Source organism: Hippocampus bargibanti, linkage group LG04, assembly GCF_051943395.1.
Source record: "Hippocampus bargibanti isolate YZ-2025 linkage group LG04, ASM5194339v1, whole genome shotgun sequence".
In the NCBI taxonomy this organism is placed as follows: domain Eukaryota; kingdom Metazoa; phylum Chordata; class Actinopteri; order Syngnathiformes; family Syngnathidae; genus Hippocampus; species Hippocampus bargibanti.
In genome coordinates, this window is record NC_142737.1 from 23,040,826 (window position 1) to 23,056,987 (window position 16,162).

The following is a 16,162-nucleotide window of genomic DNA, read 5'->3' on the forward strand; positions in this document are numbered from 1 at the left end:
TATTCCTCGTCCGTGGAATCATCGGACTTGCGCCTTTTGTTGTAATAAAATCTCTGCCAGCACCTACGGGATTCGAAGTGAATGCAGATGACATCGAGGAACTTGTTGCTGCATCAACACAGAGAATTTGATTTGCCTTCAAGAGGACAAGCAGAAGCAGGCAATTCAGCAGTTGATGTGGAGGCTTTTATTGAACAGTTCCATCCAGAAAAGGCTATGAGCATCATCAACATGATGAATGATAATGTGATGCCTCAGTTTCGTAAGACCTTACAAGTCAGAAAGCAACAGGTGTCAATTAAGAGCCATCAATGACCATCACAAATGTAAATAAAGTGACATTATTATATAGTGCAGTGTATTTATTTCATTACAATACAATAGCACATTTATTATACATAGGATAAGGTAGGTTGTGTGTAGTTTTAAGGCTTATTTAGTTGAAAAGTATTTTTTATGGAAACCCGGGAACGGATTATTCCCATTTTAATGGTTTCCTATGGGAATTTTTTTACACTTGTGGCCTTACACACTCTGTCTGGGAACCAATTCAGTTCGTAAGTTGAGGTCTCACTGTATCTAAGAAATATCACGCCCGTATCAACGAGAGGGAAAAGCCTGCTCGTTTCTTACTCCTCTGTTGCTAAAGAAAAAGGACACTTTCATTTTCACCTCTTGACATATCCTGTGGATTTTCTCCATGGAGCCTTTGCCACTTCAGTTTCAGTGTTCCCACCGTGGCGGTCGGGGTGTGAACATTCCACAAACACAAAGCCTCATCCTTAACATTATCGTCTTCATCATCGTCATTATTATGGTTTGGACAAGCTTATACATTACAATACAATAAATATTGAATTATATAGTAGTTGTGTTAAATTCACACTGTCCTTATCTAATTTACAACAGGTTATTTTATTACAGACAGTATCGTTTCAGGTGTTCATTACCTGACATGTTTCGGTGTGTACTTCCGCCTTCATCAGAATGTCAGAATCAGAATCAGAATCAGAATCATCTTTATTGCCAAGTATGTAGAACACACAAGGAATTTGTTTCCGGTAGAACACGCTGCACTAGTATCGTTGTATGTATGTTGTTGTATGTCACGGATATTGTTGTGACGTGCCTTTTTCAGCTGATGTTGCTATGAGGGTGTTATCTACCTGTCAGATCTGACAGTCAATATAGCGTTTTACCAAGAGATGAAGCTGTAACAAAGCGCTTAACATGGACAACTATCATATACAGGATGGATATCTCGGGAATGTATGGTCATAAAGCACATTCACGGCATCCAAGGTTTTTCATATTCTTCCCATTTCACTTGGGTCAAATTCAGAACATATAGGATGTCCACAAACACCGTACAGAAGAGTGACATTTCAAGGGTTGTTTATTTTATTGTACTTTAGGACACATGAAGTCAAATTATGTATTTTTATTTTTATTTTCTGAACATTTTTTGGTCAAATGTTTGTGAGATTTTATTTCAATCACTAATTAGTTTTATGTTAAATCTAATGTTTGTAGGACAACTGAATAAGTTGTTGTCACCTAATGTGCAAAACATTATACTAAGAATGTAAAGTTCGTTTTTGTATGAATATTAAATACAATGATTTTACGTCCGACACTGTATGTACATTTACTGAGAAGTTATAAATATGTGTTAAATACCCATTTACAGTATTCATTATCTGAAATGAAATGATCTTCACGTGGCTGGCGGCTTATCAGTGAAGTATCGACATCGATTTGGCTATTTTCAAGACAACAGTGTCCTCTAGTGAGTCCACCCTGAATTGGTTGCCAGCCAATCGAAGGGCACACAAAGACGTACGACAGTCACTCTCACACCTAGGGACAATTTGGAGTGGTCAATCTTCCTGTCATGCATGTTTTTGGAGTGTGGGAGGAAACCGGAGGACCCGGAGAAAACCCACGCGGGCCCGGGGAGAACATGCAAACTCCACACAGGGAGGCCGGACAGAGACGCGAACCGGTGACCTTTGCACTGTGAAGCCGCGTGCTAACCACTCGACTACTGGGCCGCACATTCAAAGCAATCCAATATAATTTTAATCCAATTAGTATGCATTAATTGCAAAAGGTATACTGCAATACAACGACAAATGTTAATACTGTAATAATAATGACTCAATTGAATAAAATAAATGTACTGTATTAAAGAGAACAAAGTAGTCACAGCAGGGGGCAGTATTTCCCTTTGTGTCAGACTTCTCATGTGATTCTTTTGATGATCGTGCATCCACTTTTGTTCCAGGATACACATCATTTCCCCCAATAATACACTTGATAAACTTCTGACTGTGGAATGCTGCAATTGAAGCCGGAAGTATTTGAAGGCTGCAGGTTAGCAGTGTTTGTGTCGCACTGGCCTCCCCCATAGAAAAACTCCCTTCCACTTCTCAATAGAAAATCCCTGATCTCATTACGTGCACAATTGATCGGGTCATACCATTTGTGCTCTGCCTTCATTAATTGCTAATTGAAATAGAGCTAGAAAACCAGTAAAGTTACCCCGTGGGGTCTGCAAGGGAAGGAACCATTTTCTGCGTGCCTCAGATAAGATGCTGCAGTCAAAATGCTTCAAAGGTGCCAAAAAGTCCAAGATCACCAGGATTACCTAATCAGGGCTGCTAACAACCACAACAAATGTTAATGGATGAAACATGGTGAATGAAGGCTTGGAGATAGAAATCGCTTGGCAAAGCATGTGAAGTTCGTGAAATAGTGTTTGGAACAATAAATTAAGACATTAATTAATAAAAATACATGTTACATCTTGCTTTATGTTAAAATTTAACATATGTGGATCGAGAATTAATGCCAGGGATGGTGTCTCTTTGGAAATAGACAGTTTAGCATTTTGCCTGACTAAAAATATATTTTGATTCATTTTTACTTCTGTTAATATTTGAGTTATAATAGCTATTTTTTATTCATCAATTTCCTTTTGAACTTATATACTTCCTTTAAAACCATTAACTGAAGCACACAGTTGTCCAGTGTTTTTGCCAGTCTAAAAGTGTGGGTCCACATTACATTTTCTATTGTAGTGATGCCATCGTAATTGTAAATAGCAGAATGCCACTCAGCAGAGCGCAGGCCTATAAATGATCAAGTACTGTGAAAACATTTCACACGTCTTTGAAATACAATCAGATTGTTTCTGGAAATGTAACTGTTGGTCCTTCACACACTATTCCTCAACCAAATTGTGTCCATTCATTAGTGTCCACCTGCTGCATCCTTTCACAAGTCATATTTTGGAAAATCATATATAATAAAACCAGTGGGGGTAAGACTTTTTCATATCCTGTGAAATACATTTTTTGGGGGTGGGTGGGCGTAATATTCATATAAAGAAATGTTTTTAGATATCTAAAAAGATTAGAGAAAGACACTAAAATACATTTATTCTACTGCAGAATGTTTAATGATCGTGAATACAAATGAAAAGTATTTTCTGGTACACAAAATCATTCATTCATTCATTTAGAGAACCACTTACAAGTTCTATGGGCAGTCGGTGGGGGACACACTGAACTTGTTTTCAGCCAATCACAGAGCACACAGAGACGAACAACCATTCATGCTCACACTCACACCGAGCGACGTTTTGATTTACTCAATTAGAAGGACATAAAGTCAGTTTTTATCTGGAGGACTCAAAAATGTGATGAAGGTATGAATATTTTCCCAATTGGACTCTTACTTCAGATTTATACTTTTGTGGTGATTTTTTTCCCCAAAAGACATTAAACACATAGGAACAAAATAGGAATGAATGACTATTGTCGTGTTGTCAAATAAGGCACACGTGAGTCCAGCTGTGCGTTAACGTGGGTAACTCTTTATTTTGCCTCCAATGCCGTCCTCCTTCCCAGTCACTCCCTTCTCCTCGTCCTTGGCGCCTCCTGCTGACGTCATCGCCCAGCGCCACTGATCTTGTCAACGATCACACCACATCTCCCCTTTCTAGAATCATTGGATAGACTACCAATGATTTAACAGACCTTGAGGATTATTCTGCCTCGTGGTTGAAAGGTCTGCTCGTCCCTCAGACTGTGACAAGAGATCGCATAGGAAAAACTAACATATTTGAGACAATCCATTTGAGAACAATAACTTGATGGTCCATCTTAACTGATCCTCCTCTATGCTCTGTAATGGGCTGAACATTGTATGGACAAACAGAACAGCATGTACAAGTACATCTTAATATTCGGAATACACCCACCCCCGTTTTTTTTTTTTTTTTTTTTTTTTAACAAACAACCCTGCAAGCAGAGCCTGAAAGTAGGGGGAAAATGGGTGAAAAAAAAGAAAATCACAAGTCCAACCTGGTTGGTTTCACCACGACTCTCCCAAACCTGGTCTTGGTAGTAGGAGTGGGTGGTGGTTCTGGAAGATTGTGCTGTAGTGGTCCCGCTGATGGACTTTCTGGATCGCTTCCCGAAGACTGCTCCGCTGCATCACAGCCACTCTGCTCAGGCGAGGACCTCATTGGGATGAGATGACGCCGGTTTCGTCTGATGGTCCCGTGAGGTCCCTCTACCAGATATGATCGTGGGGAAGCATGTCTTTCGATGATGGCTCCTTCCGCTCCTTGGTCCTTAATCCACACACACTGTCCCGGGTTGAGTCTGACGAGGTTCTATGCACGATGTCGCGTGTTGTAGCGTTGTGCATCTTTTGTCCTCTTCTCATCTTCCTTCTGGATGATGGCTTCTCGGTCGGGGATGGCTGGGTTAAGCAGGACAGGAAGGATGGGAACCCTCGTGCGGAGTCTCCTCCCCATGAGAAGCTGAGCGGGGCTGTACCCGTTTTCAAGAGGGGTAGCCATGTACGCAAGCAAGGCCAGATAGGGGTCATCTGCTTTTTTCAAGAGGCTTTTGATCGTCTGAACTGCACGTTCTGCCTCGGCATTGCCTTGAGGGTATCGTGGGCTACTTGTAATGTGGCGGAACCCATACGACTCCGCAAACTCTGTGAAGACTGTTCCGGAGAACTGAGGCCCTCCATCCGAAACCAAAAGGTCCGGGATCCCATGGCGTGCATATATTGATTTGAGGTGGCGGATTACCTCGTTCGATTTTGTGGAGGCCAACAGAGCTATTTCCACATACCTTGACATGTAGTCTACAACCAGCAAGTAGGTGTTGTTTCCGAGCATGAACAAATCTGCTCCTAGGTTTTCCCATGGTCTTCCTGGGTACCATGGTGGAATCATTGGCTCTCTGTGGTTCAGTCTCTCCTTGCAGCATGTTCGGCAGTTGAGAACCAACTCGTTCAGCTGTTGGCTTAGCCCAGGCCACCACACCGCCCGCCGCGCTCGTTCTCTACACTTTACCACGCCCTGGTGACCTTCATGCAGTTTAACGAGAACATCATTTCTCATGGTTGTAGGTATGACAATTCTCTGTCCCTTCAGTAGGATTCCGTCGTGGACTGTGAGGAATGCCTGCTCTGCTCTGTACAGCCTGAGTGCCGGTTCATTGGGGCCTTTACACAACTGCATCACACGTGCACACACGCTGTCCCTCTGCAGCTGCTCTCTCAGCCTTTCGAGGTAATTGGTGGTTGCCGGGAGGTTCTCCATCACCATGTCGACGTAGATGTTCGTATCTTCGAGCAATTCTTTGTCATCTGGTGTCGCCCCCTTCTCCACTGGAGCTCGAGACAGTGTGTCAGCTGTCAACAGGCTTTTTCCTGGGACGTGAGAGATGGAGTAAGAGTAGCGCATGAGTCGCATTCTGAAGCGTTGTATCCGTGGAGGTAATGTATCCAGGGCTTGGCACCCCAGGAGACTCAGGAGAGGTTTGTGGTCCGTCTCCATCAAGAAATGCTTCGCGATGAGAAAGTTACGAAACCTCTCGCAGGCCCAGGTCAGCCCCAGAGCCTCCTTCTCCACTTGAGCATATCTCTGCTCCGTAGATGTGAGCGAGCGTGACACGTAAGCTATTGGTCTCCATTCTTCCTCCCACTTTTGGAGAAGAACTCCGCCCAACCCGTACGACGACGCATCTGCAGAGACTTTACTCTCTCTGTTGGGATCAAACATGGCCAGCACCGGTGTGGACGTCAGCGCGACTTTTAAATCTTGAAAGGCTCGTGCCTGGTCGACGCCCCACACCCAGCAGTTCCGTTTGGACAGGAGGTCTCGGAGAGGCTTGTCTCGATCTGCCAACCCCGGCACAAAACTCCCCAGTTGGTTCATCATTCCGAGAAAACTTCTCAACTCTGTTAGATTTGTTGGTTCTGGCATCATCCTTACTGCCTCAGTTTTAGCTGGGTCTGGCCTGATGCCGCTGTCTGAGATCACATGGCCTAGAAATGTCACTTCTGACTTCTGACACACCACAACTATGCATTTAAGTTTGTCTCGTGTCTATGACACGAGACAAACTTGCTTTACTTAGCTTTACACAGCGACAGCGATTTATTACAGACTGCGCATGCGTGTGCTGACCCAACATTGTCTTCCTCTGTTCCATTCACAGGTGCGTAGCGCCCTCTACTGACTTGGTAGTCTAATCGAATAAACATACAGTAACGGAGTTTGTTTCTACAGAAACACAATGTTTTATTGCTTACAGCTGTTGGTGCTCAGAACGTCAAGAGGCGTGGTATTATAATCAAGAAAACTATGTTTTACTAATGTTTCACTTTAATTTGCATGTATTCTCAATAAATGGCTTGGCAGAGGGGCGCAGAATTCAGACGTATGTCATAGATGACTACGTTTCCTGCCGGCAGTAGGGACAATCTTTCTAGTTCCGAGTCTCTGTCCACGGTGTCTGACTATCATATCTCTGACAAACAAGCAAGCTTCACACAGGGAGGCCGCAGTGGGAATTGAACCCACAACTTCTGCATTGGATTGCATTTTGGAACACAGTATTTATAAACGGCCGCAGACTAAAACAAAAGCATATGCTGACTAGTTTAGTGTGTCCTTTTGAAAGCTCTCAAAAAATCATTAAAACATTATCAAGAAGTTGTGTGCTTTGTTTTTCTCACAATTCAAAACAGATCAATTCGAAGCAGCTGCCCTATTTAACATTCTCTGGCGTTTCATAGGGTTTTGTTTTGGGGCCGCGGTGTAAAAAGTAAATACACAAAGGACAATTTAATTCAGGTCATGTAACATCCAGTTGTAATGCTGCACATTTTTTTTATTTAATCTGTAGTCTATCTATAATACATTGTGTGCATTTTGCGCTTCTATTAATTGGTGATGTCTGCCAGACGTGCAAAAATGTGTCTACTCCAGTGCTACGGTTTTTGTCATTTACACTTAAATTCCAGGACCCACAGAATGTTGAGTTTTAAGACAACATAAACATTCAATGCGGCATAAGAAACCATAGACCTCTTCTTTCATCATAAAAAAATAGTTAATTCCTAAATTATATGGGTTTGGAGTAATATGAGGTGCAAGTGGGGGCGGCTGTACAAAAGGCAAATGCTGCTCCCTCGTTAAAGGGGAAAAACATTGCCAGAGGTCTGACCAGCGCTTTATCGCCACCCTCCCACAAGAAATACAAAAACCCGAACAAATTCGGGAATGGCGCCACACGTCATATGTTCACTTCCTGAAGAGATTTGGGAATGGCAGTGCATGAGTTAATTTGCAATGTCTGCTGTCTTTCCCTCCAATGGCGGTAGTGATGTAATTCAACTTGGACAATACATTGAAATGAATCAATGAACTCCGTCTTGAATTAAACTTCAATGGTCCAAAGAGTACCACAGTACCAATAAATACATTACGTTGTTAACCCAAAATTCCCACAAAATATGAAGTGGTTCAAGAAGTCTCCAATTTTGAATTTGTTCAGTTGCAACACTGTAGAGAATGAGTTTCACAAAGCGCAACAGGGAAATGGAACAAGAAAGGCATATGTGGTGGCCACATGTGCAGTCCCATTATGCTGTAAAATGTCACGATATGCTCAAAGCTAAAACTAAGAGGTACTGATGCAAACTGACCGAGTGAAAAGCACTTCTTTAAAGGACAACCGACGCCTCTGGACAAGTTGTGTCCATAATTTGTAAAATCACTTCAAATGACTTCTATTGGGCGTATTTTACAAAGATTACACCGCATATAGCTATATTTTACATTTTAAGACTCACGCTGGATATTCAGGAAGTCTTGTTTTTGAGTTGGTGACGATACCTACTGTGACGTCATGTCTGGAACGCCCCTGATCGAGAAAGCGACACACAATGCATTTTGGGTGCTTTGTTTGGTCTGAAAACTTCGTGTTGATCCATGTTGATGGCGAAATTAGAAGGAAAAAACACAAATAACACAATGGTGAACTGTTGTGTGTTGCACCAAACTGCTATTTGATACAAGTTGACACAAATTCCCAGCAGACAAATCAGCCCATTTCCAATGGAGCTTGGACGCCATCTTGTGCATTTTCTGGGACGCTACATTGTAGTCCAGATGCCTCAAAATGACACGGCAGGACTTCTTTAATCAATTGCAAACATTTATGCTTTCCTCTTCAGAACTATTTGAATCATATTCACAACTGGATGAGGAACAGGAAACCATCTGAGTTGTATTTAGTTCATCCTGTCTACTTGATATCTAATTTAAAACAGATTATTTTCTTACAGACAGTGTATTGTAGGTGTTCAAATACCTGACATGTTTCGGCGTATACTTCTACCTTCATCAGAGTGTCACGGATGTTGTTGTGACGCACCTTTTTCAGCTGGTGGTGAGGAGTAAGCAGGATGTTAGAGGGGAACAAGATCGTTGCGAATGTCTCTCTTCCAAATGACTTCCCACTAAGCGTGAGGTTGTGCCCTTCATTGCGCTTCTTTAAACCCATCTTATTACTCATTTTTATTGTTTGGTTTTGAACTCAGCATGATATTTTATTTTCGTTTTACTGTTTTTGTGCTTTTTAGTGTCTTTGTTATTAATTTATTGCTTTATTGTTCATAGTACACCTTTTTGCTCCAAGTGCAGCATTTTGTAGACAGCAGGGGCTGTTTTAAAGTGCCCTATAAATACAGGTGAGTTGAGAGGGGATGTGTTCTGCTCACCATCAGGAAATAATGTGTGTAAAATCCTGCTTCACAGCTGTGGCTAACAGCTCACCACTGAAAGAATGTGATTCTACAACAGCACACCCTGCAGTTCTACATCTTGCCCCTCGCTGCCCTCTCAACAGCCTGTGTTGAGAGTGTGTGTGTGTGTGTGTGTGTGTGTGTGTGTGTCGTGCCTCGACTGGGATCACCACCTTATCGTGGTGAGGCACTTTGCGCGCCTCAATGACCCTGAGAGCTATGTCGGCCGGAGTCTTGCACTCCTGGCAGGGTCACCCAAGCCGAACAGGTCGAGGGGTAGAGGCCAGACAAAGAGTGATCTAAAACCCGCACCCGGGGGTAGGCGTAGGCGGAGTCCAACAAACCGGACTACCGGCAGCCCCCTGCAACTCATGCCAGAAAATGGTCGTCATGAGTATGCTCATGCCACCAGAAACTCATCTGGTAAGAGCGAAGATGGTGGAAGTGTGGACTGTGCACCCACACACTCACCTTAATCTCTACCTTTGCGCAAGCTTCTTTCCCCAATCCCCACCCCCCTCCCATGGAAACCCAAAGTCCTGTGGCGATGTGGAATGGCGGTGGGCACAGGCCAAGGATGTGGCTGGAAGTGCCTAGCCAAACCATGCACACAGGCGACAATGGAGTGATGGTCGTTGATAGTGCGGGATGGAGCAGCGCATCTCCTCGGCAGCTTCCATTGTGTCTGAGCAGCTCCACACTGCTCACCCCTGTGATGGGGAAGGACCTAGAAAAAGTGGTCTAAAAATTGTCTGCTCTCCACACTCCGGACGGTAAACCGCAATCGTCGGAGCATCCCTCCTGCGGTCGAAACTTCAAAAAACGAATCACAAAAAAACTAAGCATTGCTTCGTGGAATGTCCGCACGCTGTTGGACCTGGCTCAAACCACTGAGAGGCCCCACCGGAGGACAGCACTTGTAGCCATGGAGCTCGCAAGATACAACATCGACATTGCAGCCCTCACATTCTTCTGGAAAGGGGTCCCCGAAGGCAACCGCCGTATCCATGGAGTTGGCTTTGCTGTGAAGTCCCAACTGCTGCAATGCATTTCGGTATCCCCTATTGGCATCAATGAAAGGCTGATGACCTGGCGCATTCCCTTGGCAAAGGGACGCTTCGCTACGCTCATCAGTGCTTACTCACCAACTCTGGATGCCAACCACATTGTCAAGGACGAGTTCTACGGAGCTCTGGACACCATCCTGCAGAAAACTCCGGCCACGGATAAGCTCCTCATCATGGAGGATTTCAATGCGAGGGTGGGCATGGAACATCTCGTATGGAATAAAGTTATTGGCCAGCATGGAGTGGGAAAGATGAACACCAATGGCCTTCGGCTACTCTCCCTCTGTGCAGAGCATCACCTGGTCATTACTAATACCATCTTCCAAATGAAAGACAGGTTCAAGACCACTTGGCAGCACCCCCGCTCCAAACATTGGCACCTCCTGGACTATGTGATTGTCCGTCAGAAGGACATACAGGATGTCCTTATCACCCGTGCCATGCGTGGAGCTGAGTGTTGGACTGACCACCATATGGTCAGATCCAAACTCCTCATACGCATACATCCCCGTCGTCCAAGGACAGCTCCCAACGGAAAGCTCTGCTGCACAGCACTGACCAACCCCACCATCAAAGCCAACCTTCAACGTCTCCTTGCCGAAAAACTCTACAAGATCCCAGAGGAACCGGTCGACTGGCAAGCTCTGCGTCAGGCTATTTACAGCACAGCCTCAGAAGTGCTTGGACAGTCAAGGAGAAGACACCAGGATTGGTTCGATTCAAACTCGGATGAAATACAGTCAATTCTAAAAGCAAAACAAGAGGCCCACAAAGCTCTTCTGTCCTGTCCCACATCTCACACCCGGAAAGCAATATTTACTGAAGCAAGGGCAGCAACCCAGCGGGCACTCCGTGTCATGGAGGACACCTGGTGGTTGCAGAAGGCACATGAGATCCAATATCTGGCAGACTGTAACAACACCCAGGGTTTCTACAATGCCATCCAAGAACTGTACGGCCCTAGAAAGCAAAAACTTTCTCCAGTGCAATCTGCTGATGGCTCTGTGCTCCTTAAGGACCGCCATCAGATCCTTGCTCGCTGGGCTAACGATTTCGAGACCCTTCTCAACACCACCAACCCCGTCAACTCAAAAATTCTGGACAATCTTCCAGACCTGCCGCCAATCATGAGCCTCGACACCCCACCGTCCTTTTTAGAGACCAGGCAAGCCATCATGAGCCTTAAGGACAACAAAAGTGCTGGACCTGATGGCATCCCTGCAGAAGTTTACAAACATGGAGGTTATCTCCTCACGCGCCGTCTGCACCTCCTTATCTATAACATCTGGGAACACGGGAAGCTCCCACAGGACTGGAAGGATGCCAACATCATTGTAATCTACAAAAAGGGGACAAAACAGCGTGTGGGAATAGCCGAGGAATCTCTCTCCTCTCCACCGCAGGGAAAATTCTGTCCAAAATCATGCTCAGTAGGTTGGTCAAGCATCTCTCAGAGTCTGTGCTTCCAGAAACGCAGTGTGGTTTCCGGAAGACAAGATCCACCACAGACATGATTTTTGTATTAAGGCAGCTTATGGAGAAGAGCAGAGAACATCACCTGGACCTCTACATAGCCTTCATAGATCTCAACAAAGCATTTGACACCCTCAACCGTGAGTTGCTATGGAAGCACGTCTCCAAACTTGGGGTTCCACCCAAGTTTCTTCGCATCCTCCAGCAGCTGCATGACGGGATGCAAGCCAGAGTACTTTTCGGAGAGCTCCAGTCAGAGCTCTTTGGGGTGAACGCTGGGGTGAAGCAGGGCTGTGTCTTGGCTCCAGCACTCTTTAATATCCTCCTTTCTGCCATCACGTGCCTATTTCACCAAGGCATCCGACATGAAGATGGCCTCCGCGTGGAGTACCGCCTCGATGGAAACCTCTTCAACATCAGACGGCTTCAGGCCCACACAAAGACAAATATCTGCCACATCTGCGAACTTCAGTATGCTGATGACTGTGCTGTACTAGCTCACAGCTCAGAATCTATGCAGCATGCTCTCAATACCATTTCTAACTTGTACCAGTCTTTTGGTCTCCAGATCAACATAAAAAAAACAGAGCTCATGTTCCAACCTGTGTCTCAAACTCCCACACCACCCATCCTTCACATCAATGGCATTTCACTAAATGTAGTGGATTGTTTTACCTACCTTGGCTCCACTTTGTCCACCAATTGCTCCCTTGACATTGAAATACACAATCGTATAAATAAAGCCTCATCATTGTTTGGACGTTTACGCAGCAGAGTGTTTATGAACCGTAACCTGAGAATTGGAACCAAGATTGCCGTATACAGCGCAGTATGTCTGTCCACTCTCCTCTATGGGGCAGAAACATGGACCACATACCGCCGGCACTTAACTGCCCTTGAGGCCTTCCACATCCGGAGCCTGCAGAAGATCCTTGGCCTGTCCTGGGAAGATCGAGTTCCTCACTCAGACATCTTTCAGCGCACAAATTCCATCTGCATGGAAGCAGCAGTTGCAAAAAAACACCTTCGGTGGATTGGACGCACCATCCGCATGCCCGATCACCGCCTGCCCCGCCAAGTCCTCTATGGACAGCTGAAAGATGTGAAGCGCTCTGCAGGGGGGCAAAAGCGACGCCTCAAGGGCTACACCAGGGACCTCCTCAAACGAGCCAACATCAACATCACGGAGCTCGAAGCTTTGGCCTCAAACCGACAAACCTGGCAGACCACTAGTGCCAGGATAGTCTCTAAAATACATCAAATCCACATAGACAGACAATTAGAGAGACGCATTCAACGGCACCAGCGGGCGGCTGGTACCCCCCTGCCATCCGGCCTCCCATGTTCCATCTGCGGACGTGTCTGCGGCTCAAGGATTGGGCTCTATGCCCATGAAAAGTGGCACCAGCGACATCGTCGCTAAGCCCCCCCCCCCAACATCACCTATGATGGACAGCTAGAAGAGTGTGTGTCTGTGTGTGTGTGTGTGTGTGCGTGCGTCTCTGTGTGTGTGTTGTTGGATTATGAATGTGAAGCGATAAAAATGACCCACAGTTCTCAGCACCCATTTTGACCACCATCACATTTCCCTGCACCATTCAGCTTTCCTATGTGCACTCCTTTTCCACTACACACAGTTCCTCCTCCTCCTTCTGTCCACCTTGATTTTTTTTGGCTCCCATACACATTCCCTCTTCCCTTGCAGACTACATAATTATTTCCTCTGTGAGACATTTCTGTGCGGCCCCCTATCTTTAATTACAATCTTGCAAAAGGGGGTTGCTGACTCCACGGGGCAGAGACTCTCCTTTGATGTCACCTGCTCTTGGTGTATATAATGGTGACCAGGCATCACAATCACATGGCAGTGATGGGATGTAACCATTGCATCGTTGTCTAAAGACTAAGAAGGCTGTGATTTGGCACTGGTTTAGGAACAGTGACATTCATCCGAGAAAAGGAAAAATCCACAGTTCTTTTGGAGAAAATACAAATTGTTACACGTTTGTGATGAATACCCTAAATTTTGTACTACAAACACTACTAAAAGCTGCAACAGCTACATTTAGCTTTATGAACACATTTGGACACAAATTGGCTGCCGTGTATTAATAGCCATGAATCCATGTTGGAATAAAATTTAATCAATCAATTGATACATCAATAGACCAACAATCACAAAAACTTTATTTATCGAACACTTTTTAGGCAACAAAGCACCTCAAAATATAAACAATAAATGAAACAATAAACAGAGATACACCTGCATGTCTACGCCCTGGTAGTCGAGTGGTTAGCACGCCGGCTTCACAGTGCAGAGGTCACCGGTTCGCGTCCAGCTACGGCCTCCCTGTGTGGAGTTTGCATGTTCTCCACGGGTTTTCTCCAGGTGCTCCGGTTTCCTCCCACATTCCAAAAACATGCATGGCAGGCAGATTGAACACTCCAAATTGTCCATCGGAGTGAGAGAGTGACCGATGTTTGTCTTTGTGTGCTCTGTGATCGGCTGGCAACCAATTCTGGGTGCCCCCCTCCTCCCAAGACGGCTGGGATAGGCACCAGCACCCCCACGACCCTAATAAGCTGTATAGAAAATTGATGGATTGATAGCTGCATATCCCAGGAAGATCCAAGACAGATCCAGGACACACACTTTCCAAGAGAATACAACGTTTTGTGTGGGAACGCTTTGCGAGGGAATGCAAAACATTAAGACAGAACGCATAGTTGGTTTTTTTTTTCCTTCTACGGTGCCCCTCAAGTGAAATGGAAGCGGGAAAAAAGTGGACCCCAAAACGGTGGACCCCAAAAAAGCAGGATGTATTTCACAAATTGTATTAAAACAAAGTCAGCAGGAACAAAATCTGAAACATCAAAGTCATAAAAGTAGCAACCAAAACAATGAGTTAAATATAACAAGATGAAAGAAACCTGACAGGGTGAAACATATACAATGACCTGACACAGAATTGTTCTGCCAGGAGTCCTTTTAACTGCCACTGTTTGAAACGACCAACACCAGTGGAGCTGCAGGCAGGGCTGACAGCGCCACCTGTTGGTCGCCAACCAGAATGTGACAAAAACAACATTCCTTAAGTAGCGCATGAACTCTATCTAAACAAATCAGCCTCATATAGATCGGATGTTGCATTGTAAAAAAAGATTAAAGATCTCTAAACATTTGCATGTTCACCTCAATTCTCACATGTGGAACTGACTTGACGTTTTGACCTTTTTCGGCCCCTTTCAAAACATCTAAGAAAGTTGACAGAATTGATCTTGGAATTGGGACCCTCATGTAGGGTGTCGGAATGTTTCACGACAACATCTCCTTATAGTCCAAGGTGAGGTTTGACTCTCCTGCCATCCCCATATCGTGTTAGACACCAAAGTTGCAGATGACAACCTTGGTGTCTACAATGTAGCAGATCGAAACGTGTCAGAAATGAGGTCATGTCTTCACTATTCAGAAGCCTCTTATTCCAAAATGCAATATCAGATCTGTGTGAGCCCGGTCTGGCTACATAGCCAGTGTGCTGTAGTTTACACAGTCCTCTGATTATGTTGTCACTTTTCAGTGGTCTCTTATTCAAAAATACAAAATCATATCTGTGTGAGGCTTATCTGGTTGGATACCTGGGGTTCTGAAGTATCCCCAGGTATTGATCTGATTTTGGGATAGATTATTTCCTTAAGGAGGGTTTGAAAACACACCTCTGGAAGGCCAAAAAAAAAATCATAGCTGGCCCAGTATACAGCAAGCTTTTAAATAATCTCCCGGCCATCCTGACTATCAGTAGTATGGATGGTTTGTTATGTTTGATTCGATTCATTGATGCCAGGAGACATTCCCTCGGTTCCCTCTTTCATTATTCTTTATAATTACCTGCACAGGCTCACTCATCAAGCATGGCTACTCTGGCAATATATATATAGTTGTCAAGTTATGTTGGTTTTTTGAGTTCTCCCCCTAACTTGAAAAGGGGTTTTGGCTGTGTTGACCGGGGTGCCACTCATTTTTGGACTACAGCTTCGGCCATATTTGTAGTTTTTTTTTCCAAGACACCCATCTTTGGAATACAGCTTCAGCCATCTTTGTAGTTTGCCAAGACACCTCCCACTCAATCTTTCCATGGATACATCGGGAAGATTGCCAACTGTAGGCAAACGAAGTAAGTATGGTGGTCTTGCCAAGATTTTCTTATTTCTGTTCTTCAGCAGGTAGTAGAACAACCAACCGTCTTACGTCCCTGTGCAGAACAGTGGGTTGGAACTGTTTCCTCAGGCTGCTTAAATTGGGATGGATGGGCTTTGCCTTTGGGATTTTTTCCAGGGGGACACAGTAGCTGGGATAGATCCGGATGTCAGCACGCGGCCACCACAGATTAATAGTCCGGAGTCCTGGTCCTTGTAGACCACCAGCCTGTTCGTGGTTGAATTTGGGAAGTTTACGCCCTCTTGTGCTGAAAGAAAAAAAATGTCTCGTAGGGCATCTTTCC

The 16,162-nt window shown here is 44.8% G+C and overlaps 1 protein-coding gene across 1 annotated transcript; it reads left to right on the forward strand.

The window, feature by feature from the left end:
* The first annotated feature begins 10,048 nt into the window (after positions 1–10,048).
* On the forward strand, positions 10,049–12,563 carry LOC148899489 (protein CFDP2-like). The gene is made up of 3 exons (XM_088993949.1): positions 10,049–10,666; positions 11,207–11,355; positions 12,524–12,563. The coding sequence occupies exons 1-3, from the start codon at positions 10,049–10,051 to the stop codon at positions 12,561–12,563; spliced, it is 807 nt and encodes a 268-aa protein (XP_088850075.1).
* Positions 12,564–16,162: the final 3,599 nt, after the last annotated feature.

Coding starts and splice junctions, on each gene's coding strand:
- LOC148899489 (XM_088993949.1), top strand. CDS start 10,049: ATGGAGCTCGCAAGATACAACATCGACATTGCAGCCCTCACATTCTTC. Junction 10,667..11,206: donor GTTGGACTGACCACCATATG/GTCAGATCCAAA, acceptor GTGCTCCTTAAG/GACCGCCATCAGATCCTTGC. Junction 11,356..12,523: donor CCGTCCTTTTTAGAGACCAG/GCAAGCCATCAT, acceptor TCTATGGGGCAG/AAACATGGACCACATACCGC.